Source organism: Ipomoea nil, unplaced genomic scaffold, assembly GCF_001879475.1.
Source record: "Ipomoea nil cultivar Tokyo-kokei standard unplaced genomic scaffold, Asagao_1.1 scaffold1407, whole genome shotgun sequence".
Taxonomy (NCBI): Eukaryota; Viridiplantae; Streptophyta; class Magnoliopsida; order Solanales; family Convolvulaceae; genus Ipomoea; species Ipomoea nil.
In genome coordinates this window covers 2,805,896-2,829,724 of record NW_017617835.1, presented here as the reverse complement: position 1 = coordinate 2,829,724, position 23,829 = coordinate 2,805,896, and the positions used below count along the sequence as shown (strand labels likewise).

Here is a 23,829-nt window from a genome sequence, read left to right as displayed (position 1 = left end):
GTGTTTGGTTAATTGACTTTTTGTACTCCAAAATGCTAAAATTCAGTCAAAATAACTTTTTCAATTAGCTTTTTGAGAAAAGAAATTATACCAGCTATCAGCTAACAGCTAATTTACTAAACATCTTTCTACAATCAGCTAATGTTATCAACTAATAATATCTTCTAATTAACCTAATCAGCTAACCGCTAACAACAATTTACCAAACAGGGCCTTTATCTACGTACCAAACAAATCACATCATATCTATTTACCTCCCTAAATAGCAACTTGCATTATATATATTGCTTAGGTGGTCTACCCTTTTTCAATTGGGAATATGAAGGTCTGACGATTAGAAATGATTGCATGTTCATGTGAGGTGATTGAGCTGCTAGCTAGTAGCAGAGAAATATAATAAGTTGCTTTCAGAGGCCACAACTTGTATCCCCCTTTCCCTTTTTGGTTCATCTTTCCATATCTAACGTTCAATATAATTGAAGTCTAGATTTTCTGCCGATCATGAGGACCAGTGGTACCAAATCCATAATTGTATCGTTTCACATAATTTTATTGCACAACATATAAATTAAAATTTAGTGGAATGGAAATATGTAGTCTGCGTTTATGACTATATATTATAGCATGTTTAGTTTGTGGAACAAAATTGAAAATGAATGGGATTTAAATTTCATACAAAAGAATCAAATAGTCAGGTAATAAATTGTGGGTAGGAGTGTAGAATTATGACTTTTGTATCACTTCGAGGCTAATATTACTTCAACATTATGAAATCTCTTTTTAATCTGTCTAGATCAACTCTCAACCCATCAAGAAAACCCCAAAATTGCGGTGAAAATGTGTTATTTACCTCCACCCCCCTATAAATTAAAATTGTCAGGATAAAATACTTATTACAATGTCAAAAATTTTAACTAGTAACGAAGACACGATTTTATTTCTTTATATTTATGTAACGATAAACAATTGATGATAACTACTTGGTAGTTGGTACATGTGTTTTTGTTGGGCGGAGGCCGGTGAATGGCTAAGCCCAGCAATTGGTGGCTAGGGAAATTGTTGGACAGGGACTTGAAAGGCCAAGTCCACCACGCACCCCACCTCTTGAAAATGTGGTCGGTATAATAAAATTGTGCCTTCGCTACTAGCTATAACTTTTAACGTAGTGGTAACTAGTTAATTCTAATAGTTTCTAATATAGATCATTATAAATTTTCAAGATTGAATATGATGATTAAAGTAATATAAATGAATATGCGTAAAATTTTAAATTACAATGAAGAAAACCCTAGAATTATGAAAATATAAAAAGGGCTTATTGTGTGTGATTGAGGATGTTTTATGTGGCTACCATAAACTGTTGCATGCTCTTAAGACACACACACATATATATTTGTAAATTTTCTCTCTTTCTTTAATTTTGAAAAAAAAAATTATATAGAAGTATGGGGATGAAACTTAAACTTTGTAGATAGGGTTCTGTCCATTTGGTCGTGTGGTAGTATTCTTCTCTTCTCCTTTTCCTTTTGTCTCTTGTAACCCTTGTTTGTTTGGTTGTCATGAAGTCACGTGAATACCTGCCCCCCCCCCCCCCCCCCCTCCCCACCCCCAATCCGGCAATCCTTGATCAATTTTTAAGATTTTGGGTGATTATTGAATAAGTGAATAGTATAAAGATATCATGTTATAAAAAATTAAGTATCACTATATTAATTAAATACCGAGTAAAAATTAATTTAGTATTGACTGTCATTATTAAATTATGACACTACATCATGTAAGAAAATGAATATAACACGAAACTTTAAGTATAAATTACGAGACTTCCCTTTTAGCAATTAGGCTAACCAAGCTTATGAATTCACAACTCTAGTTTTTGTTTTTTCATACTACACTGGTATTCGTTTCGCATGTGATGAGTTTCAGTCAGACACAATATGAAAATATAATTCTTTTAAAAATACCACATCCCTCCATGAAAAGTCATGCCGCACAGTTATGTTCTCAGTTCTTGGCCTCTATCACTAATCCCACCTCGGTTCTAATATCAATTGGATCTCCCAATGGACCAGTCATCTTGTGACTGATGTAACTCAAGCACACTTACTTAAAATGAATTGGTTATAAGTGAGTGGACATTAATCATTTAACCACGTACATTCCTCCATAGTAAACCACACGGTCTCGTCTCGAATCGAACAGGGCTGAACTCGACCAACTTGACCGACACCCAACATTATTTCATACATACGAGCTTAAATTTTCAACGGACCTCATGCTCAACACCTTCTTAATAAAGAGTTTTAACAGTCTTGTAATTTTTTGGCCCCCTTCTCCATTCCACCCCCCATCCAATACCATATATTTAGCTGGCCAGCCTATCATTTGGATCACACGAAGAAAGAGAGAGAGAGAGAGAATTTGTTGCATTTTTTGTTGTTAAATTCAGATCAATTCCTCTACATCATCATATCTGATCTGATCTTCCCGGCCATGACTCCACCTTATAGTGCAAATTCTTCATCTTCTCCTTTCCCTTTTGAGCTGAGTAATGAAGATCATGATCATCATCATCATCAAAACCATAACCTTAATTTTACTACTCCAAACTACCATAATGTCTCTTCATCATCCTCTGCTCACTCCCAACCATCTCATCTTTTCTTAAACTCAAGATCATCCTGGGATAATCAACCTCAGCTCTACTATGATTCTGATCCTCAATTCTTCTATCCACAACACCCCAAGGTATATTTATATACTATACTTTCATGCTATGATCACTTAGTTTAATTATTTCAATTCCCTTTTTTTTGTTACTTATTTGGAAATATGTTTATACAGGTTGATAATAATCATGCTGCAAATGGTGGATCATATGATCAAGGGCCTAAAACAAAGGCAAGTTTATGGAGGAGTACTAATTGTGAAGACAGTAATGATCATCATACTCATGATGAGGGAATAATTCCTGTTAAGTGGATGTCTTCAAAGATGAGGGTGATGCAGAAGATGAAGAGCTCGGGATCGAATCGCGCTTGCCAGGTAGCCACCATGGCAAGCACCGCTACTACTATTACTACTACGGTTGTTGCTGCTACTACTACTACTGCTACTACTGAGATGATGAAGATTATTGAAGATCAGAAAAGGGCTTCTTCTTGTTTGGAATCTGAGCATAGCAGCAACAGCTCCTCCAATCATAGTAGCAGTAATGTTGTCCCAATTAGGGTTTGTGCTGATTGTAACACTACCAAGACCCCTCTTTGGAGAAGCGGTCCAAAAGGCCCTAAGGTAATTAAATATAAACTATTACTATACTACTAGAGTATGTACTAAAATTCTCGTATAGTAATATATTTTAAAGTAATTTTAATTAAAATAGTTTTATTTTTGTCTTGTCAAGATTTAATTAATTAATTTATTTATTTTAATCTTTTTGGGTGTTGATTTAGTCGCTTTGCAACGCGTGTGGAATAAGACAAAGAAAGGCGAGGCGAGCTATGGCCGCGGCCGCCGCAAAGGCGGCGGCTGCAGCGGCAACCGGAGCAGCAGAATCCTCACTGAACATCAATAAGGCGAAACCAACAAAAGAGAAGCCGACGACAGCGGCGGCGAAAAACCCCGCCACCGGCGTTAACCACCACCACCACCACGACGAAGTCACGCCCTTCAAGAAACGCTACAAGATTGTGGCCGGCGAGCGGCCCTCCGACCACGAAGCGAAGAAGACGAAGAAGAAGAAGAAGAATAAGATGAATGGGTTCGAGGATTTCTTGATAAAACTGAGCAAAAACTCGGCGTATCACCGCGTTTTCCCGCAAGACGAGAAAGACGCCGCCATCTTGCTAATGGCCCTATCCTGCGGTCTGGTTCACAGCTAATTAACGACCCACCCACCAGTTTCAATCATTACTTTCTTTCTTTCTTGGTCTGATCTGTTTGTTTAGCAGGTAGCTAGGTAGATATATAGCTAGCCTAGCCTAGTTTGTGTGACAATGAGACATCATAGTTAAGTTAGAACGAGAAAATTAAGAATAATAATTAGTGGCAATAATGAACTCATCATCGTCTGTCGTACGTCATCGTCGTCGTCCATGGCTAAGTTGAGATAGTATGGAACAAGAAAGGACGACACCATTATATTGGTCTCTTGTTTTCAATAACAAGGCTGTACTCACTTAATCATTCCAGCTAATATATTAATAATGTTTTTTTTTTTTTTTTGGGCGGTTTCTCGTACAAGCGAATGACGTTTTTTTTTTTGTTGTGTTTTATGGTACTGGATCATTGAGGATTGAGATTAAAAAGGAATGGGAGCAAGAAAAGACAAAGAAAGATGTTCGGATATTGAGAAGGAAAACACTGCAGATCTGCAGTAGTGGTGGCCTGAATAATGCTGAATGGCTCCTAAGAAGCATACAAACAATGATGATTCATGTTTCGCCATCAACACCCTACCCTAGCCAGCCTGCAACTATGTACAGTAGCTTTTGGTGCTCCCATAAGGCGTTTGGGGTTACACACATCTCACGGAGAAGCAAATTAAAACACCACCAATTAAGCAATCAAATTAAATAATTATGTCTGGGAATTAGCATAGTTGGTTCGTTGTCTGACTTAAAGATCATGACGGGTCTGTAGAGGTTCGAATCTCACTAGAAGTTTGTATGGTAAAAAGGCCCAAGGATGCTGGAAGATCTGACTTGGATCCATTATGCACACATGGAGAAGACTAAAATGTGGCCGATGGACTGATTGCGGGGTAAATTCTTGATCAAGTGTTAGTTATAATTGTTAGTGTAGTAGTTTTCTCAAAAGCGTTACTACATGCGTGGATGGGATTAATTAGTATCATTTGCTGTGGTTGAGGGGAAGGAACTTATCCATCCTTAATCAAATGTCAATGATTTAGGGTGTGTTTGGTTGGTGGGTTTTGCCCATAGGAATAGGTATGAAAGTGATTGTTGCTGTTTGGTTGATATGTTTTTAGAACACTACTATGGGTTTCGAATACCCCATGAATTAAAAAACCCATACCCAAATAAAATAAGGGTTTCATTCCCTTATTCATTCTCAAGCACTACTATTAGTAACCATTCTCATTCTACCATACTATCAAACATGTTAAATACTTTCACCAAAACCCATTACCATTACCAAGTATTTGATACTCATTCCGATTCCGATTCCTATGTGCGAACCAAACACACCATTAATTATATTCTTGGCTTTGGGTATGGAGCAGCTACACCTTTTTTGCCCGAGTCAAGCATCTTGCTATCAAAACGTGTTGCTGATTAAGTGCATGCATGTTATGTAAATATAAGAAAATAAAATTATTAGTTATAATTTTTGACATAGTATATGTAATAAGTGTTTTATCTGACAATTCGTATCAAAACATGTCACAGGTTGGGAGGAGGCCAGATTGTAATTGGGCGGATGTTTGGAGCTCTTGATCCTAGCTGCTAATACTCACGAATTTTAGTGAAAATACACATTGTTTTGGTCCATATGCATAGAGAAAGATTAAGAAATCTAAACATGCATCATTTTGGGATAAATATGTTTGATTTATTCATTCAAATTTATCTCATTTGTAAAAAATGGCATCTCATTTTTTTTTTCTAACCCTAATTCTCCATCCTTCATTTTTTTTTAAATATGGACAACCAAGTTTTATTTTCGAGATCATACTCAAAATAATTATTTAACTATCTCATAATTTTCAATTTGGTCATCACTACCAATTCATCCAAAATAGTCATCGACTATGCAAAAATTCACTCAATTTAGTCGTCATTATAACTAACGAATGATTAAAAAAAGTAAAAGTGTGCATAATTAAGAGATCATTTTGTGTAAAATTTATAATCGATGACAATGTCAAGGATCACTTTGGGAACTAATTCTTTATCTTATTTCTCACCAAAATAACTATTTTATTTTCTTCCTCCAATAAAATTTGAACACGTGGCAGGCGTTATACTTCATAGTATATATCTATCATTTTCCTTTTCATAGTATATATATATATATATATATATATATATATATATATATATATACACACACATATATATAGAATTAGGTTCGGGTGAGGTTAAGGTGCCCAGGTGCGGTTGTGCGGTTTAATCTGGGCCATTCATCTCGCTTAAATCAACGTCTAGGATTACCAAAATTTTTTAAAAAAACGCGGTGGTAATTTTGTAGTTTTTGCATCTAGGTCAAAATTAAGGTGAGCGAATCTGTGATTAATATGCGTGAGTTTTGTATATAAGATGCGTGAGGTTTGTGCTTAATGTGCGTGGGGTTGTGCTTAATGTGAGTAGTTGTTAAAACTTAAAGTCTGTGAGTTAATAATTAAAGTGCGTGGATTTTGTGCTTAATGTGCGTGAGGTTGTGCTTAATGTGCATGGGTTTTGTACTTAATGTCAGTAGTTGTTGAAACTTAAAGTCTGTGAGTTAATATTTAAAGTGCGTGGGTTTTGTGCTTAATGTGTGTGATGTTGTGTTTAATGTGTGTAGGTTTTGTACTTAATGTGCCTGAGTTTGTGCTTAAGATTTAACACTTAAGGTGTGTGTTTCTATCACTTAGGTGCGCCATTTTTAGCTTATGCTTCTTTCTTCGAGACACGTTTTTTTTTTTTTTTTAATTTTCATTGATTTAAGCCGTTGATCTAAATTTGATTAACGGCTCAAATCTAACCGCACAATCGCACGGGAAGCTATACCCGCACCTGAACCCTTCCATATATATATATATATATATATATATATATATATATATATATATATATATATATATATATATATATATACACACACACACACACTTTCACATATGTTTGAGGGAGAGCGAAATGTTAGTAATTTACATTTTTTTTAATTTTTTTTTTCCTAATTGACATTTTTTCTAAAAATTATTATTCATTATTTTCTATTCATATGTATATAGAAGGAAAATAGAGTTAATATTCAAAATGATCTTCGATTATAACATTTTTTTTTATTTCGTTCTAAACGACTTTGGTGATTCAATATAATCACAGACTTTTGTGTTTTTGCTCAATTTAGTCTTCCGTTTGTTATTTCGTCAAATTGATGTTAAATAAACGGATAATTCAGTAATTTTAATAATTACATCTTTTTACTCCTAGACCTAAGAAGGGTGAAATATCTCTTTCTTTTACAAATTACTCTTATAATTACTCCGGAACCTGTAAATATACAATTTGATTTGTAGTTCTAGGAATAATTCGTAAAAGAAAGAGGGATTTCGCACTTCGTAGGTTTGAGAGTAAAGAGGGACCAATATTAAGATTACTAAATTGTCCATTTATTTAATATCAATTTGACGAAATAACAAACAGATGACTAAATTGAGCGAAAACACAAAAATTCGGGACTACATTAGGTCACCAAAGTTATTTAGGATGAAATTGAGAAAAATTACTATAATCGATTACCAGTATTAACTCAAGGAAAATACAACGTGTTCAATATCTTTTAACGTGATATACACTTATTGATGCTCATAATTATTATTTTCTAATTTATAATTTCTTGAATAAAACTAGGCCGGATATATGATAAAAATTATATTCTTTGAAATTAAACCTTTTTTTTTATGGATAAATAATGAAAATTACAGAAAGAGAACTGTTGAATTAAGGTGCGAATGGCGTGCACGAGTCTGCCATTAAGACTTGAAGTAATTCTTCTCATCACACATTCAATTCATGACATTTTTGGAGTCACCTTCAAAACACCCTATCAATGTCATATATATATATATATATATATATATATATATATATATATATATATATATATCGATATGCAATGGCCTGCCTGCCCTACTTGTTCAATAAGATACTAATTCATGCCTTCAACTGTCATGGAAAACATTGATGGAAGTTTGAACCTAAATTTAAGGCCGGCACCACACATGTATTGAAGATTGGTGGAAAAGGTCAATCACGGGTATCATTTTTTTTTTTTTTTTGAAAGGATCACGAAATCACTTTAAGTGACTTACAAACTTCTAAATACTTGTATATTAATGTCCACAACAAGGTCAAATTCATACCACCAGTTGTTGTTCGTGGTATAGTAGGACTTGAACTATGCATGCACCCTGCAGCGGCGAATGAAGCAAAACTTTCAATTACTAATTTGTAGTACAGAATTCATACTCATAAGATACAGAATTTCGTAACGTAAGGCACAAAAAGTTATAAAACAAAGCACAGACGCATGAACCAGGGTCCATAGTGCAATGTGAACCCTGGTCTATGATATAACAATTATTGAAAGTGAGGTTAGATACTTAGATAAATGTTAACTCTCGTACAATATAATATTTTAGGCAAATATTTTGTGAACCCGGATTTAAAAATACACAATTTATATACTAAATATTCACAATTTGAATTGTGAACGTATATCAATTGTGTATCTTGACCCGGGTTCATGGCATAACTGTCCAATACTTTACAACCCAATTAGTCTGTTTAAGCCCAATCCAACTGAAATTAAGTGGCCCGGCCCAGTATTCTTTATTTAAAAAATATATATATTTAGAAAAACAAAAACAGAGAGAGAAAATAGAAGGCCATAAAACCCTAACTCCAAAACCCTCGTCTCCGTCTGAGCTGCTAGTTTTACTCTGTTCTCCATCTTCCTAACCTAAACAAAGATGGTTCGAAGCCTCAAAAACCCTAAAAAAGCTAAACGCAAGAACAAGGTACAATCATTTTCCTCTAATTTCAAATTCTGAAGCCAATTTTCAATAAATTTGTTGATTTTTTTTTTTAAAATAAAATAAATCAGGCTGGGAAGAAAGGAGAAGGATCATCGTCATCGAATTCAATACCTTCGCCGCCGGCGAAGGTGTGGCAACCTGGAGTAGACAAGTTAGAGGAAGGAGAAGAGCTTCAGTGCGATCCTTCTGCATACAACTCACTCCATGCCTTCCACATTGGCTGGCCTTGCTTAAGGTATAATTAGATATTAGTGAACGATCATTTTTTAGCAAAATCAGCAAATTTTCTAGGCCTTTCGTTGGTTATGTTTTAACTTGGTACTAAATTGTCACCCGGAAGATGAAATTTGTGTATTTGCATAAAAGCTGCTTCCTTTTTTGTTTTTACTTGGTACTAGGTTGTTAAGAAAAGTAGAATGGTCACTCGGTTTTTACTCTTAGCAACAAACTTTGGCATGCTGCTGAATATATTGCATGTTCATTTGGAATACATTTTAGAATGAGTCATATGCACGGGGTTTTGCAGTCTAGTGTGTTTTATCCATGATTATGCAATTTAATTTGGTTTGTGATTTGGCAGCTTTGATATTCTACGCGACTCTCTAGGTTTGGTGCGGACAGAATTTCCACATACTGTGTACTGTGTGGCAGGGACACAGGTGAAATTTGCTTTCAGTTGATCTCCACAAAATTTTCGGCAATTATATATAATTTTTTTAATGCAATTTTATGATGTATTGCCTTTTAAAAGATATAGTAGTCTTGGATTGAAGAGGAATGATTAACATGTAACATCTAAGACTGTTTTTATTAAGCTTGGCTTGGATTTAGGAGCAATGATGTACCTTTGATGGAATAGTGTGTTTTTCAAAGTTTATCCATTCGAGCAAATCATTTTTTGTTTTTGTTTTTTTCTTTCCTTTAGTAACCACAAAGTGATAGTTCAAGTGTGGTCTGACACAGAGATCAATTATGAAGTGAACTATTTTCTTTTTCTTAATGTTCTCTAAATGTAATAAATTATCTTATAGAACGTGTTTACCAATGTATTTCTTGATCTTTTGGGTCCCTAATATTGAACAGAACTTCTTTAGCTCATTCAATGATCGAGGTACTAAGCTCATTTATTTTATTGTTCCTTTCTCTTTTAGGCTGAGAAAAGCTCCTGGAATTCTATTGGAGTATTTAAGATATCTAATATATCTGGAAAGAGACGTGAGTTAGTACCAAAGTCAAACAATGATGAAGGTACTGATATGGAAAGTGATAGTAGTGATAGTGATGATGATGAAGATGAAGTTGGTGGATCTGGAGCACCTGTTTTACAGGTTATTTCTTAATTCCTAGCTTCATGCACAATTGGAAAATTTTAATATATGTATGTATGCATGTATATGTATTTATGAATTTGTGTGTTGTCTAGTGACTATTTCCTTATCATTTCCACAGATTCGTAAGGTGTTTCATGAAGGGTGTGTTAACCGCATACGTACCATGACCCAGAACCCACATATATGTGCTTCATGGTCAGACAGTGGGCATGTTCAGGTTAGAATTGGTGTTATCTGTTTGTCCAATATTTTTTTGTTAAGCCTACACAGTATTTGAAAATGTGCTTGAGGCGACAGATTATCCATCCTTAGTTGTATACTCCTATATAGTAACTATGTGTAATTAGAATATTATTGGATGTCTGTGTAGATTTGGGATTTCAGCTCCCATTTAAATGCTTTAGCAGAATCACAAGGTGATGTTAGCCATGGGGCTTCGGCAGTTTCTAATCAATCACCTCTAGTCAAATTTGGTGGACATAAGGACGAAGGGTATGCTATCGACTGGAGTCCTCTTGTTCCTGGAAGGCTTGTATCAGGTACTGCAGAGCATAATTTTCACTCTTCTGCACACCACCATTACATCTTATGGTTTCTATTAATCTATATAATAATGGACTTCTGCATCTTAGTTTATTTACTTTATTTTTTTTGCTACTTATCTTTCAAGGGGATTGCAAGAGTGCTATTCATCTATGGGAGCCAACATCTGAGGGAACTTGGAATATTGATTCTAAACCTTTTGTTGGACACATTGCAAGTGTTGAAGACCTACAGGTGCCTCTCCTTATAAGGCCTGGGATTGTTTGATGTGTTGGGCCTGCAATTTTCTGGATGGGGAAATTTCCCCACACTTATTATCAATTTTTTGCATTTCTATCTAAACAATTTACTTTCTACTTCCTACACAGTGGAGCCCCACAGAACCTTCTGTATTTGCGTCTTGCTCTGTGGATAAAAATATTGCAATATGGGATATACGCATTGGAAAATCTCCTGCAGCAACAATAAAGGCACACAATGCTGATGTGAATGTTATATCCTGGAACAGGTCTATAAACATTATCTTACTTGCTACTTCACAGCATTTTTTTTTAGCTTTTATTTACTTTTTTGGTTTGTATTAGGTTGGCAAGTTGTATGCTGGCATCTGGAAGTGATGATGGAACATTTTCCATTCGAGATCTTAGATTACTCAAGGTATGACACATTCTGCTTCTGTGGCATTGATAATCCTTGTCTACATTGAATGAACTAAATGTTCACTTGGTGTGTTATCACGGTGCATCAAGCACAGTGTACTTTGGCACACCATAGTTTTGTTCAACCCCTTGATCTGATAATCATTAATCATTTAATTGTAATATATACTATCCTTAATCAAATATTTGTCATTACTTTTTTTTTAATGCTGCACAGGAAGGAGATGCTGTAGTTGCCCACTTTGAGTACCATAAACACCCCATAACATCTATTGAATGGAGTCCACATGAAGCATCAACACTGGCAGTTACGTCATCGGACAATCAACTAACGTAAGGGCCCAATACATACATATTGTTCTATATATTTGTCTCTTTATGATTCAATTTTTGACGTGATTGCCTTTTACTGATTTGCCACAACTCTTTTACTTTCATTTAAATCCACAGAATATGGGACCTTTCTTTAGAAAGAGATGAGGAAGAGGAAGCAGAGTTCAAAGCAAAAACCAAGGAGCAAGTGAATGCCCCTACTGATTTGCCACCACAACTCCTCTTTGTTCATCAGGTTATACTTTGTCCTCCATCTGATGTGTGAAAACTTGTATATATTCACCAAACTTTATTCTCACCACTGAGTTGTGCCTAATAACAGGGTCAGAAAGACTTGAAGGAACTTCACTGGCATTCCCAGATTCCAGGAATGATTATATCCACTGCAGCCGATGGTTTCAACACCCTAATGCCATCAAACATAGAAAACATGCTTCCTCCTGCTAATGAAGCTTAAAAACTAAATATACATGTTTTTCTTGTAGAGCAAACCTTGTGTTCTTCATTAACATTTTTGTGTTTGTGTAAGAGTCAACTTATTTGTCATATTTTTTACATAGGTTTATTCTAGGGTTGCCAATTTTCTCCATCTGCTTCCCATATCCTATATATGTAAAAACATAATCTATTCTTCCACCTTTTGCTCTTTTGTCTCCTTTTTTTGCCTCTACAAAAATAAAGAGTAAAGACATTGGGAGCAACTCATTAACCTTTTGCTAATTGAGTAACTAACGTATTTCTTTGTAATCCTTTTGCCCGTTAGGGTACTTAGTAGTATACACCATCGAATAGTGATTGTGAGTTTTAAGCAGTGTCCACTCTCGAATAGTGAATTTGAATTTCTCTTGCCACTTAATAAGACCACACATTTTTACATTTCTTGATATGATCCTAGGGGATTGACCACTGGGAAATTTAATGTTGATGCTCCCAAATGTAGTTCTACATTCTTGCATTTAGACTTGCACAAAATTGAAAATGTCAAGTCTTTATTTAGTGTCAGAATCTGGAAACTGATCATTAAAGAAAGCAATCACAAAGGATAGAGATAGCTACTTCGGAACTTAGGAAATGTTTCATGTGAATACAAACAAAAATGAAGCAATATATAGCATGGTTTGTTTACAACTATGATCAATTTCATGTCAGAATGGCCTTCCCATAAAGGGATCTCCAATATTCCTTGCAGAATGGCTTTTGCATCATCATGATGTTGTTGCTCGGGAGGAATGCGATAGCTTATTTCCGACTAGTGCCATAACTTCTTGGGACTCATTCTGCACCGAGAGCCACTACATCTCTCTATAAATTGCCCGGTTTACCTGTCCATTTGGGGAAGGGATCTTGCTTGCTCAAAACTACCACTTTGCTCTTGTGAGCAAAATAGCCTTTCATAAGATTTTTATAGATTAGAATGGACATTATGCATTCTACCTGTACAACGCGAAGCAACAATTAAAATTTAGCAGTGTCAGAGGAACGAAAATCAAAACGTTTAAAGAAAAAGTAAAAAGAGAAATACCTCATCCACATCCATGTCCATTTCAAGCCACTTCAGGGCTTTTACAATTAAATCTAGCTTAATTTGGTGAGCTTTATTAGGATCCTTTTGCTTCTGTATAATGTAGCTGCCAAAACATTTACGGTAGTTTTCTAGTCAGCAAATTTCCAAGATTAAAAAAAAAAAAAATGGGACAAAGGACAACTCCGTTAATATTTGAACTTACATCTTCTTCATTAACCTCTGATAAACTTGAAGCTCTAGCTTCTCCAAGACAAGATAAACACCAGACCTCAAGAACCTAATCATAGGCATGTAATATAAGGATCAAACTTGTAGGTAGAAAATAAAAAAAAAATTGATTCATTTGCAGATAAACCAGGACAAAGTAAACATACTGGTCTTCATGCTCCTGTAGAGCACTTCGAAGAAGACGAAGATCACCCCTTCTGAGAGCAAGCACGATGTTACTGTACTGTATGAATGTAAATTATATAGATTGTGTTAGAAAATCAAGAACTGGCATATCTATCGATGGAATGGAACTTTAGATCTCCCCATCGTTCTAATTGAGTTTTTAGGTAAACTAACTATGAATAAGAGACATGTACCTCATTCAGATTATACTTCTCAAGGAGTAAACTTTTAGGTAAGATTCCTATTGAAAGCTTCACAGGTATCAGATATTTGAGTATCATCCTGTCAATAATTTTTAAATACGCATCTTTAAGTGGACGTGAAATCAACTTAAACCACATAATTTTTCTTAAATAAAACCAGAAGATTATTGGATACGTGCTAGTTATATTTGAAATAAGAAGTGCACCTTAACAGACCTTACATTTCCCTCTTTTTGAGGATCGCAGTGTGCCAGGGCATATGACAACTTTTGATCAGCAGTGGGAAAGTTTTCGTTGTAGACCTCCAAACGACCCGTGTAGTACATGTAAGTGACCTTATCCCTGAGAGGAAATTCCTCAAAATCGAAAATCCGAGCAGTTTCAATACTTCTCGTTACACTTTTACACAAGTGTACTGTTCCAAGCTTGAAATAAATCTTAAAAAGCTGGCATGTCACATATAATGCTCCAACTCGTTTGGGCCCTTTACTCGCAAGTGCCCCAAACACTTTCATGAGGAATGATCCCGCCCCTTTCAATTTCTCAGGGGTTTTTCCCATGGAAGCCAGCTCTCTATCCGCCTACAAGTTCACTACCATGTATCAATACTTCACGTCAATTCATCTAAATAAAAAAATGAAGAGCAAAGAAACATTAGTCTTACCCTTTCAGCAAGAATTCTAATTTCATATGCTACAGTATAAAGTGCTTCCAAAGCCCAGGCTGATTCCCAGTTGCGAAACTCTTGAATGAATGAACTGTATCACATCATATCCTCAATGTGAGCATAATAGAAACTCGAGCTAAACATGGTGAAATCAGATAAGAAGCTTCACATACTTGGCAGATTTTTCAAAAGCCTGGTATGTCTCGACCAAATTATTGAGTTTATAACTCTGGAAAGCACGGAATAAAGGAAGCAGTAGGTCTGAATACTGAGAACACTCTGATTGTCTAATCACTCTACTAGCATCCTGTTGCATACAGACAACAAAAATCTTCAATCAATTACGCGTTGCACACACCAAATCTAGAAGTTCTCGAGCATTTGTATGGATAAAGGCTCTGTCTCAAATACACCTACTTTGCTATAAAATATAACTCAGCAAAATGCGGTAATGCATGAAAAAGTGGAGCTCATAGTTTACTAAACGGGCTAGGATATTGCATTGTAAGTTTGCTTCTTTGCCAATAAAACGATACACTGTTATCATGATCAAATTGCAAACACAAATTCACTTCCAAACAGTCCATGAGCTATCTAGTTCCAATGTAAAACTTCCAAAATAAATATTTCATATCCCAGAGTGAAATTCTATGGCTATAAAGGGATGTGAACCTATCTAGTTCAACCAGATAACCTATTTCAAGAGCTATTTAAATGATTTCAGAGAGACAAAAAACTACTATACTTATTTTTTATTGTCCAAATCACAGCAAAGCAAAGAACTTTACAACAAAATCCACCTACCCTTCAGAGTATGAACTGTCAATGTTTATAAAGAAGAAAAAAAAAAGCATTTTAGTGTCTGTGCATAGTGCATTAGAATGCATATATAGACATGGAATATACCTGGAATGTGTTGAGAGCATCGGATAGAGAGAGGAGGAAGGAGGAATTGGAGGATATGAAGAAGAGCCGGCTGAGGGATTTGCCGTCTTGAGACGAAACGGCGTCGCTGAAGCGGTTTAGGTACTCTGTGATTCGCCTGTGTGCTTCTCCCATACTCATATACGCCGCCATTCTTGAATCTTGATCAACTCTCTCTCTCTCTCTCTCTCTCTCTCTCTCTTTCCCCCCGCAGTGAAAAGAGGGACGTCGAAGGCGATTGAAACGCTGTCGTTTGGCGTTTTGGGTTCTCGTAAGGTAAAGCTGGTTGGGGTTTTGGTATTTTGCTAGACGAGGAAGAAGAAGAATAGAGGGCAGTCAACTGTGAGCAATGTAGACGGAAACGACGTCATTTATTTCTCACCGAAAAAAACATATTTCCAAAAACGTTAGTTCCTCTCTCTTATTTATAACTCTTTATTCTTTGTTTATTATTATTTTTCTTTTTTGAAACAAACCGTAACTAATTCATTAATAGCTCAACAAATTCGAGATATAAAGCGGCGGGATAAAATCCCACGTTCTAGAGACAGTCGAAGAATCGGTTGCCCGTGCTAGCTCATGAGCTACTCGATTCGCTGATCTCTTGACATGGCAAACACGGATGTTACCGATGTCATTAGCAATACACCGACATTGCTTAACAATCAGACCTACGTACGAATAATCAAAATTACGCGAATTAAAAGCATTACAGAAATTTAAGCAATCAGACTCTAAAATAATATTGTCATAGTGTAGACTCTTGATCCATGTTAATGCTTCCTTGGCCGCAATTGCCTCCGCCATTAGGGGGTCGCTACTGTCCGGTATGCTACCATTTCTAACTGCCACAAAGCGTCCCCCGTGATCTCTCACGACAGCCCCAATCCCAGCTCCGTTCGAGAACACAACCGCGTCCACATTGCATTTTAACATATGAGTTGGAGGGGGTTTCCACATAGCCACACTGCCTGTGTGACCATCCAAACTCATTCCCCTGCGGAAACTTGTTTTCCAGCTCGTAATATGTTCAGCTACACGCACACACATTCCCGCCAAATTCGGCGAAACATTTCGCCACACCGCATCGTTTCTCATCTCCCAGATTACCCAAAAGATGGCAGCAAAATTAACGGCTTGATCCGCATTGACTAATCCGAGATACTGGTCCATAAATTGTTGCAAGTTCCTTCCTTGTAAAACACCATCCTCTCCCCAAGCCTCTCTCGCATAATTGCATTCCCCAAACAAGTGTTTAACAGTCTCGGTATAGAAGCCGCACAGTGGACATCCTCCGCCAATCCACACCCGCTTCAATTTCAAGTTTTTGCGCACTGGTAACACCCCACGAGCACACCGCCAAAGTAGATTTCTCACCTTTGGAGGGACCGGCAGTGACCATAACTTTTTCCAGGCCGTAGGACTCACATTGGTATCATCCTGCCCTTCCATGGACGTAATAAGACGGTATCCATGCTTCACAGTGTACATCCCCCGCAAATCTCCTAACCACCGCCATGAATCCTTGAACTGGGTATTAACCGGAGTGGTTAAAATACGTTGGACGTCTTCGACTTGGAAAATATCGGACACAATTTCTGCATCCCAGCAGCCGCGATCAGTAAGTAAACCACTCACCCTAGCATCTTGTAGTTCATCCACGCATGGAGTATTGATCGCCGGGTTGGAGGAGTTCGCAAGCCAAGGCCATCCCCAGATTTTGGTGTCCACACCGTCGCCGATTCGTCTGGCTAACCCCAACTTCAACACTTCCTGCCCAGCGAGGATACTGCGCCAGATATAACTTGGAATGCCCCCTATTTTTGCCTCCATGAAGCCGCAATTCGGGAAGTATTTGGCTTTCAGCAACCTGCTCACCAACGAGTCGAGATGGATTACAATGCGCCATCCTTGTTTTGCAAGAAGAGCGAGGTTAAATTCGTGCAGTCTTTTGAACCCCAGGCCACCTCTCAGTTTCGGTTCACATAATTTTCTCCAATTTGTCCAATGAATTCCCCTGCTTCCTGTTGCACCGCCACCCCACCAAAATCGGTTGAATAATTTCTCAAGTATATCACATGTACGGAGTGGTAATAGAAAAGTCGACATAGTAAAAATAGGCATAGATTGCACGATGCTTTTGAGCAAGACCTCCTTACCTGCTCTCGACAGAAAATGATTTTGCCACGACCCAATACGTTCCCGTACCTTCTCTTCGATATATCGAAATGTGGCCGATTTATTTCTACCAAGGACTGATGGGAGACCCAAATAACGGCCTAAGTCAGTGGCCATACGCACCCCAAGGCATGACGAAATCAAAGATCGCATTGCATCAACTGTGTTTAAACTGAAGACTGCAATTGACTTGTCAAAGTTAACCCGCTGTCCTGATGCCTCACTATAACGGTCCAAACACTCCTTAATTTTCATAACTTCCTGTTGATTGGCCCTGAAGAACAGTAAATTGTCGTCAGCAAAGAATAGATGCGTTATGGCCAGAGCCCCCCGAGACACACGCACACTATGAATGTCCCCCCTTGCCTCCGCCTGTTGGAGAAGGATGGATAGACCCTCGGCACATATAATGAATAGATAAGGGGATAGCGGGTCCCCTTGCCTAATACCCCGAGTGGGACAAACCGTGCCTACGGCCTCCCCATTCACCTGTATAGAATAGCTTACTGTTGAAACGCACAACATCAGTAACTCTATCCACCCTCTATCAAATCCCAGTGCCCCCAGCATCCCCTCTAGGAACGCCCATTCCATACGGTCGTACGCTTTAGCCATGTCTAGCTTAAGCGCCACCCATCCCACAACCCCATTGGTCTTCTTTCTCAGATAATGCCCAATTTCACTCGCCAAAATAATATTATCAGTTAAAAGCCTCTCTGGCACGATTGCACTTTGAGATTGAGACACAACCTGTGTCAGACTCCCCTTCATTCTATTAGCCAACATCTTGGCCAATATCTTATATATCACATTACACAGAGCAATCGGACGTAGATCGGACACTCTTTCCGGGATTTTCTTTTTAGGCAGGAACACAATATTGGAGGCATTAAGACCCTCTGGCACACTCTTAAACACCACACAATTGATAACAAAAACAGCAAGATCATGTCCCAAAATAGGCTAGAAATGTTGGTAAAAGGCCGGCGACATGCCGTCCGGCCCAGGAGCTTTCTCCGGGGCCATGGAGAATAAAGCGGCCTTCACCTCATCAATTGTGAATGGCTGCAGTAATGCGCCATTCATCTCATCTGTTACCCCGCGCTGGACACAGTGAAACAGTCCCGGGTTGCTGTTTTCGGAACACAAAATTTCATTAAAATACCTCAATATTTCCGTGTGCATAACGGTTCCTTCTTTCCACGTCCCGCCCGGGTCTTTTACGCGCAGCAGAAGGTTCCGGCGCCTACGTGCAGAGGCGGTTTTATGGAAATACTTGGTGTTTGAATCACCGTGCTTCATCCATAGCTGCTTCGATCGTTGTCTCCAAAAGACTTCTTCCTGCTGCATCAACAACTCTAGTTCCCCGCGTGCCAATAAAAGCTCGTCAGATGCCTGCGGACTTCGATCTTCTTTTAACCGTTCCACCGAACTACGCAGGTCCTTGATTCGACTCCCGAACCGTTGATAGTGCTCCCCTCCCCATCGCCAGAGCCGCCGGCCACACAACGCAATGCGTTGCTGGAAATTCATCCCCGTGGACTGATGCCAGGCCTCGCCAACCACCTTCGCAAAGCCCTCCTCTAGCAGCCATGCGGACTCAAACCGGAAAGAACGCATTGCAGCCCGAACTGGACGTGAATCCGTATCAACTAAAATAGCATTATGATCGGAGTTAATCGTAAAGAGATTACGGACCACTGCTTCTTCATAGATTTCCATCCACTCCACCGTTGCTATCGCCCTGTCCAGCCGTTCCTCTACCCATGATTCTGTTCCCCGACCCTTAACCCATGTAAAATTGCCATCCACCATCCCAAGATCATGCAAACGACAATCGCCCAAAGCATCATTGAATCAGTGAATTCGGGTGGGGATGAATCCCCCACTTCTCTGATGGACAGGATATATCGTTGAAATCGCCAACGACAATCCAAGGCAATGCCGATTCGTGGCTAAGCTGTCGAAGCAAATCCCAAGTGTCCTGTCTCTGTGATCTCTCTGGACTGCCATAAATGCCGGTGAGCCTCCATGTAGTCTGACCGGGTATAGATACTTCCAAATCTATGTGGTGATCTGAGTAACTCAAAAGTGAAGCCGCCTCAGAATCCCTCCAGAACAACGCAAGCCCGCCCCCTTGTACCCCCTGTCTGTCCACTGTAACCACCCCTTCGAACCCCAATTTCACTCTCACCTGCTCCACTAGATCTCCTTTTGCTTTCATCTCGATTAGAAAGACGAAGAAGGGTCGCTGTTTGGACACCATGCCCAAAAGTTCCTGAACTGCCCGGGTGCCACCCAAACCCCGGCAGTTCCAGCTCAGAATGCTCATTTGGCTTGGCGAACCTGGTCCACCAGGCCCGCCGTCAACAAGTTTTTTGTGGTTTCCACCATCGTAACATCCTCCTCGTGAGTTTCTCCAGATGTACCAGTCTCTTCCCTACGTCGTTTTAAATCCCCCTGTAGTCCTCCATTCTCCTCCATGGCCATCACTGCCTGCGGAAGCGGCCTTGTAACAACATTAGAAGGTTCCATCGGCTGCAGTGAAGAGGATGCCAACAGCCACTTGGCCCCCACAGGCTTCACTTGTCTCCTCTGACCCGCCCTCAGCCACGCACCGAACGGAAACGCCTCAGGTAAGATGCCATCTTCATAGACTCGCCTGCAAAATTTATCCGAATGCCCAAGGATCCCGCAACAGAAACAGAACGTGCTCAGTCGTTCGTACCGAAACGAGATCGATTGTGTCGAGCCATCCTTGCGAACCAGTTTCATTCGCCTTTTCAACGGGGAAGCAACATTCATACGGACCCTGATTCTGAAAAAGCTTCTCCAAGATCCGCCAAAATTGAGTGGGTTGATTGCGACAAATCTCCCCACATAATTTCCAATCTGCGCCAAGAAATCTGGAGATGCATACACTGTCGGCAGTCCGTGTACCTGGACCCAGAAAGGGATGAACTCCAATTTGACTTCCTCCGTCTTAGTTTCCCGAGGAACTTGCTCGCAGACAAAGGTGTGGTTCTCGAAAGTCCACGGGTCATCATCTAGCACACGTTGCAGATCCTTCGAATGAGGGAATTGGAACAGGAACAATTCTTCCGTCAAAGGAGTCACATGCATGCCCATCACCGGCCTCCAAACAGAGGCCATCACCTGTTGCATATATTCGAATTTTATATGCCTCTCCGTCAGGAATCACCCCTCCAGATTGTGACAAATCGCCGCATCGGGGATCGGCTGATGATCAGGAGCCTCCATGCCGCCGGTCTCCTCCTCTGCGAGCGTCAATTCTGCACATCGATCCTCAATTTGTCGGAGATCCATGTCGTAACAGGGAAAGCGACAGGCAAAGATTAACAGGAACGAAAAGATATACCACGAATAATCCATCAAACCACGCTTAAATATAAGCCCTATATCACTAGGGAGAAACCCTCTTGGGCACTACCAAGAGAAAGAGCCACGATCGGAGGCCAAACTCAGATCACGATAAAAAAAACCATATGTTGCGGAGCAATTGGATTCTTGTTAATTGGAATTGTTTGTTTATTATTATTAGTTACTTATAATTTTTAAATTTAATTTTTTATTTTCTCAAAATTTAACTTTTTATATTTAATAATATTTTTAATGTTATTTTAAAATACATATTTTTTACATATTAATTTTAAATTTAATATTATAAAAAATTAAATTGTAAATTATTTCAATCATCAAGTCTCGTGATAAGATAAGATATAATATAAAATTTAAAGTTGTTAAACATATGGATTACTGGATTTACTTCTTCTATCAAAATTTAAAGTCATTTTTGATAAATAAAAAAATTCTTAATTTGCAGTATTACAGAGTGGTCTTCAACAAATCAAGCGAGCAGGCATCGGTTTCTCACTCAGTATCATCCTCAACAGGAAAATCACGAAACCCCACCACACATTTTCAAGAAAAGTTTAAGTATTTGCTTTGTGAGAGAGATTTGGAAGCATTCCCAGTTGCAGGTAAGCTGAAACTTTGTTAAAAATTGCATCTTTTTGAGTGGTTTCGTTTGTTTTGGGAGTCAGAGTGGCACTTCCCAGATAACCAGGATCTCTGATTTGAATATCCGTTGTGGTTTCGGCGATTTGATTCTGTGTGTGATGGGTTCAGATTCAGCCTCGTTGTTGTCATCAAACAATGGGGCTACCCTAATTCCTGCAAATGAAGAAGAAGACCCTCCCAACTCAACCGCAGGCTTGATCTCTTTCAATTCAAAACCCACTTCGACTGCCCTGATTTTCACTGCTCTAATGGCCACCACTTGCATTGCTGTTTCTGCAGCTATTGCTTTTGCCTTTCTGTTCTTCTCCTCTATCAAGTCCTCATCTTCTTCTGATGTGGCCAGACCACTCACAAAGCTCAAGCACCCAGTTGTTCTCTTGATTTCCTGTGATGGGTTTAGGTTTGGGTATCAGTACAAAACCCAGACTCCAAATATTGATAGATTGATCAAGAATGGGACTGAGGCTGAATTGGGTTTAATCCCAGTGTTCCCAACTTTAACTTTTCCCAATCACTACTCAATTGTGACTGGTTTATACCCTGCTTATCATGGGATTGTGAATAATTACTTTCTTGATCCTAACACTGGCCAGGCTTTCAGTATGAAAAGCCATGAACCCAAGTGGTGGCTAGGCGAGCCGCTTTGGGAGACTGTGGTGAATCATGGTTTGAAAGCTTCAACTTATTTCTGGCCCGGTTCTGAGGTACATAAAGGTTCTTGGACTTGCCCTGAGTTTTATTGTAAGCAGTATGATGGTTCTGTGCCATTTGAGGATAGAGTTGATACTGTGTTGAAGTATTTTGATCTGCCTGATGATGAAATTCCTTCGTTTATGACGTTGTATTTTGAAGACCCTGATCACCAGGGTCACAAAGTAGGGCCCGATGATCCTCAGATCACCGAGGCTGTTGGTAGGATCGATGGTTTGATTGGGAGGTTGATTCAAGGTTTGGAAGAACGAGGAATTTTTGAGGATGTTTCCATTATAATGCTGGGTGATCATGGGATGGTAGGCACATGTGATAAAAAGCTAATCTTTTTAGATGATTTGGCTCCCTGGATTAAAATTCCCGAGGATTGGATCCAATATTATACTCCATTGCTTGCCATTCGTCCACCAGCTAATTACTCAGCTAAGGATGTTGTTTCCAAGATGAACGAGGGGTTAAAGTCAGCTAATAATGGGCAGTATTTGAAGGTTTCTCTTAAGGAGGAGCTGCCTAGTAGGCTGCATTATTCTGACAGTGATCGGATTCCTCCGATCATTGGGCTAGTTGATGAAGCGTTTAAGGTTGAGCAGACAAACACAAAAACTGCAGAATGTGGTGGCGCACATGGCTATGACAACGCATTCTTCTCGATGAGGACCATTTTTATTGCACACGGACCTCAGTTTGCCAGGGGCCGCAAAATTCCATCTTTTGAGAATGTTCAGATATACAATTTGGTCACGACAATACTGAACATAGATGGTGCAGAAAATAATGGGACAGTGTCGTTTCCAGATGAAGTTCTTTTACCCAACCAGTCATTCAAAGACTAGTTGGCCTATTTAAGCAAGTTAGACATGTCTGATGTGTGTTTTCTGAAGAAGTGAAAATCGTCAAAGATGAACTCGTAGTAGGGTTTGTCATGTATGAGAAGTAACAGAAGAAATAGTCGTTTTTATCTGAGTCGAGGACATAACATCATCGTTATGAATTGGTCGGTAAAATGATGGCATCATGTTATTTGCTTTCTTATGAAGTATGTTGTTGTAGTTTTTGCAGGACTGGCTTCTGAGTTCTGAATGTGAATCTTGTGTTCATAATAACTCTTGCTGCCAATATAGAGAAAGAATGAAATGACAGTATAATGCTCTAAACATTTGATCTATTTGTATTCTTTAGTCGCTAAAGTTAAAAACGTCTCAATTTACCACGGGGAGCTAGCTTAGTTGGTTCGATCGATCACTCAAAAGTCTTGCTCTAATGGCAGTGTGGGGTTTCGAATCTCACCGGGCACCTGAAGGAAGTTATTGGGAAACCTTGACTGATCAAAAGTGACGAAGACCTTTCTTTGTGTCCTGTCGGGTTGTCGGTCTATGTGAAATTGTGAATGGTAGAAGTTACAAAACACATTTTCTTAAAGGCTCACATGCTAAATAACATGAACATACAAATGTGTGGTTATTATTGAGGTGAATGCTGTTTGACTTGTATGTATCTGGAATTCGGGAAAGTTCTTAAACAGGAAAGGTATGCAAATTTGCAACCATAGAA

At 38.7% G+C, this 23,829-nt stretch overlaps 5 protein-coding genes across 5 annotated transcripts; 3 read left to right on the top strand and 2 right to left on the bottom strand.

Annotated features, from left to right (window-relative positions):
* Positions 1-2,324: 2,324 nt before the first annotated feature.
* LOC109186121 (GATA transcription factor 21-like) lies at positions 2,325-4,222 on the top strand. Its single transcript, XM_019336029.1, has 3 exons — positions 2,325-2,748; positions 2,845-3,294; positions 3,456-4,222. The coding sequence occupies exons 1-3, from the start codon at positions 2,494-2,496 to the stop codon at positions 3,882-3,884; spliced, it is 1,134 nt and encodes a 377-aa protein (XP_019191574.1). The 5' UTR covers positions 2,325-2,493; the 3' UTR covers positions 3,885-4,222.
* A 4,384-nt stretch (positions 4,223-8,606) lies between these two features.
* Positions 8,607-12,289, top strand: LOC109186090 (glutamate-rich WD repeat-containing protein 1). Its single transcript, XM_019335990.1, has 12 exons — positions 8,607-8,752; positions 8,839-9,005; positions 9,351-9,429; positions 9,922-10,098; positions 10,220-10,318; positions 10,472-10,640; positions 10,772-10,878; positions 11,013-11,152; positions 11,229-11,301; positions 11,521-11,636; positions 11,754-11,871; positions 11,959-12,289. The coding sequence occupies exons 1-12, from the start codon at positions 8,705-8,707 to the stop codon at positions 12,091-12,093; spliced, it is 1,428 nt and encodes a 475-aa protein (XP_019191535.1). The 5' UTR covers positions 8,607-8,704; the 3' UTR covers positions 12,094-12,289.
* A 309-nt stretch (positions 12,290-12,598) lies between these two features.
* LOC109186769 (enhanced ethylene response protein 5) lies at positions 12,599-15,696 on the bottom strand. The gene is made up of 9 exons (XM_019336892.1): positions 15,331-15,696; positions 14,598-14,731; positions 14,422-14,515; positions 13,974-14,338; positions 13,749-13,836; positions 13,536-13,612; positions 13,364-13,438; positions 13,159-13,264; positions 12,599-13,070 (listed from the first exon to the last, which is right to left on the bottom strand). Exons 1-9 carry the CDS (start codon positions 15,499-15,501, stop codon positions 12,939-12,941), a joined length of 1,242 nt encoding a protein of 413 aa, XP_019192437.1. The 5' UTR covers positions 15,502-15,696; the 3' UTR covers positions 12,599-12,938.
* Positions 15,697-15,837: 141 nt separating this feature from the next.
* On the bottom strand, positions 15,838-19,341 carry LOC109186235. Its single transcript, XM_019336162.1, has 2 exons — positions 18,574-19,341; positions 15,838-18,435 (listed from the first exon to the last, which is right to left on the bottom strand). The coding sequence occupies exons 1-2, from the start codon at positions 19,339-19,341 to the stop codon at positions 15,838-15,840; spliced, it is 3,366 nt and encodes a 1,121-aa protein (XP_019191707.1).
* Positions 19,342-21,434: 2,093 nt separating this feature from the next.
* On the top strand, positions 21,435-23,259 carry LOC109186768 (ectonucleotide pyrophosphatase/phosphodiesterase family member 3-like). Its single transcript, XM_019336891.1, has one exon. It carries the CDS (start codon positions 21,666-21,668, stop codon positions 23,109-23,111), a length of 1,446 nt encoding a protein of 481 aa, XP_019192436.1. The 5' UTR covers positions 21,435-21,665; the 3' UTR covers positions 23,112-23,259.
* The last annotated feature ends 570 nt before the right edge of the window (positions 23,260-23,829 follow it).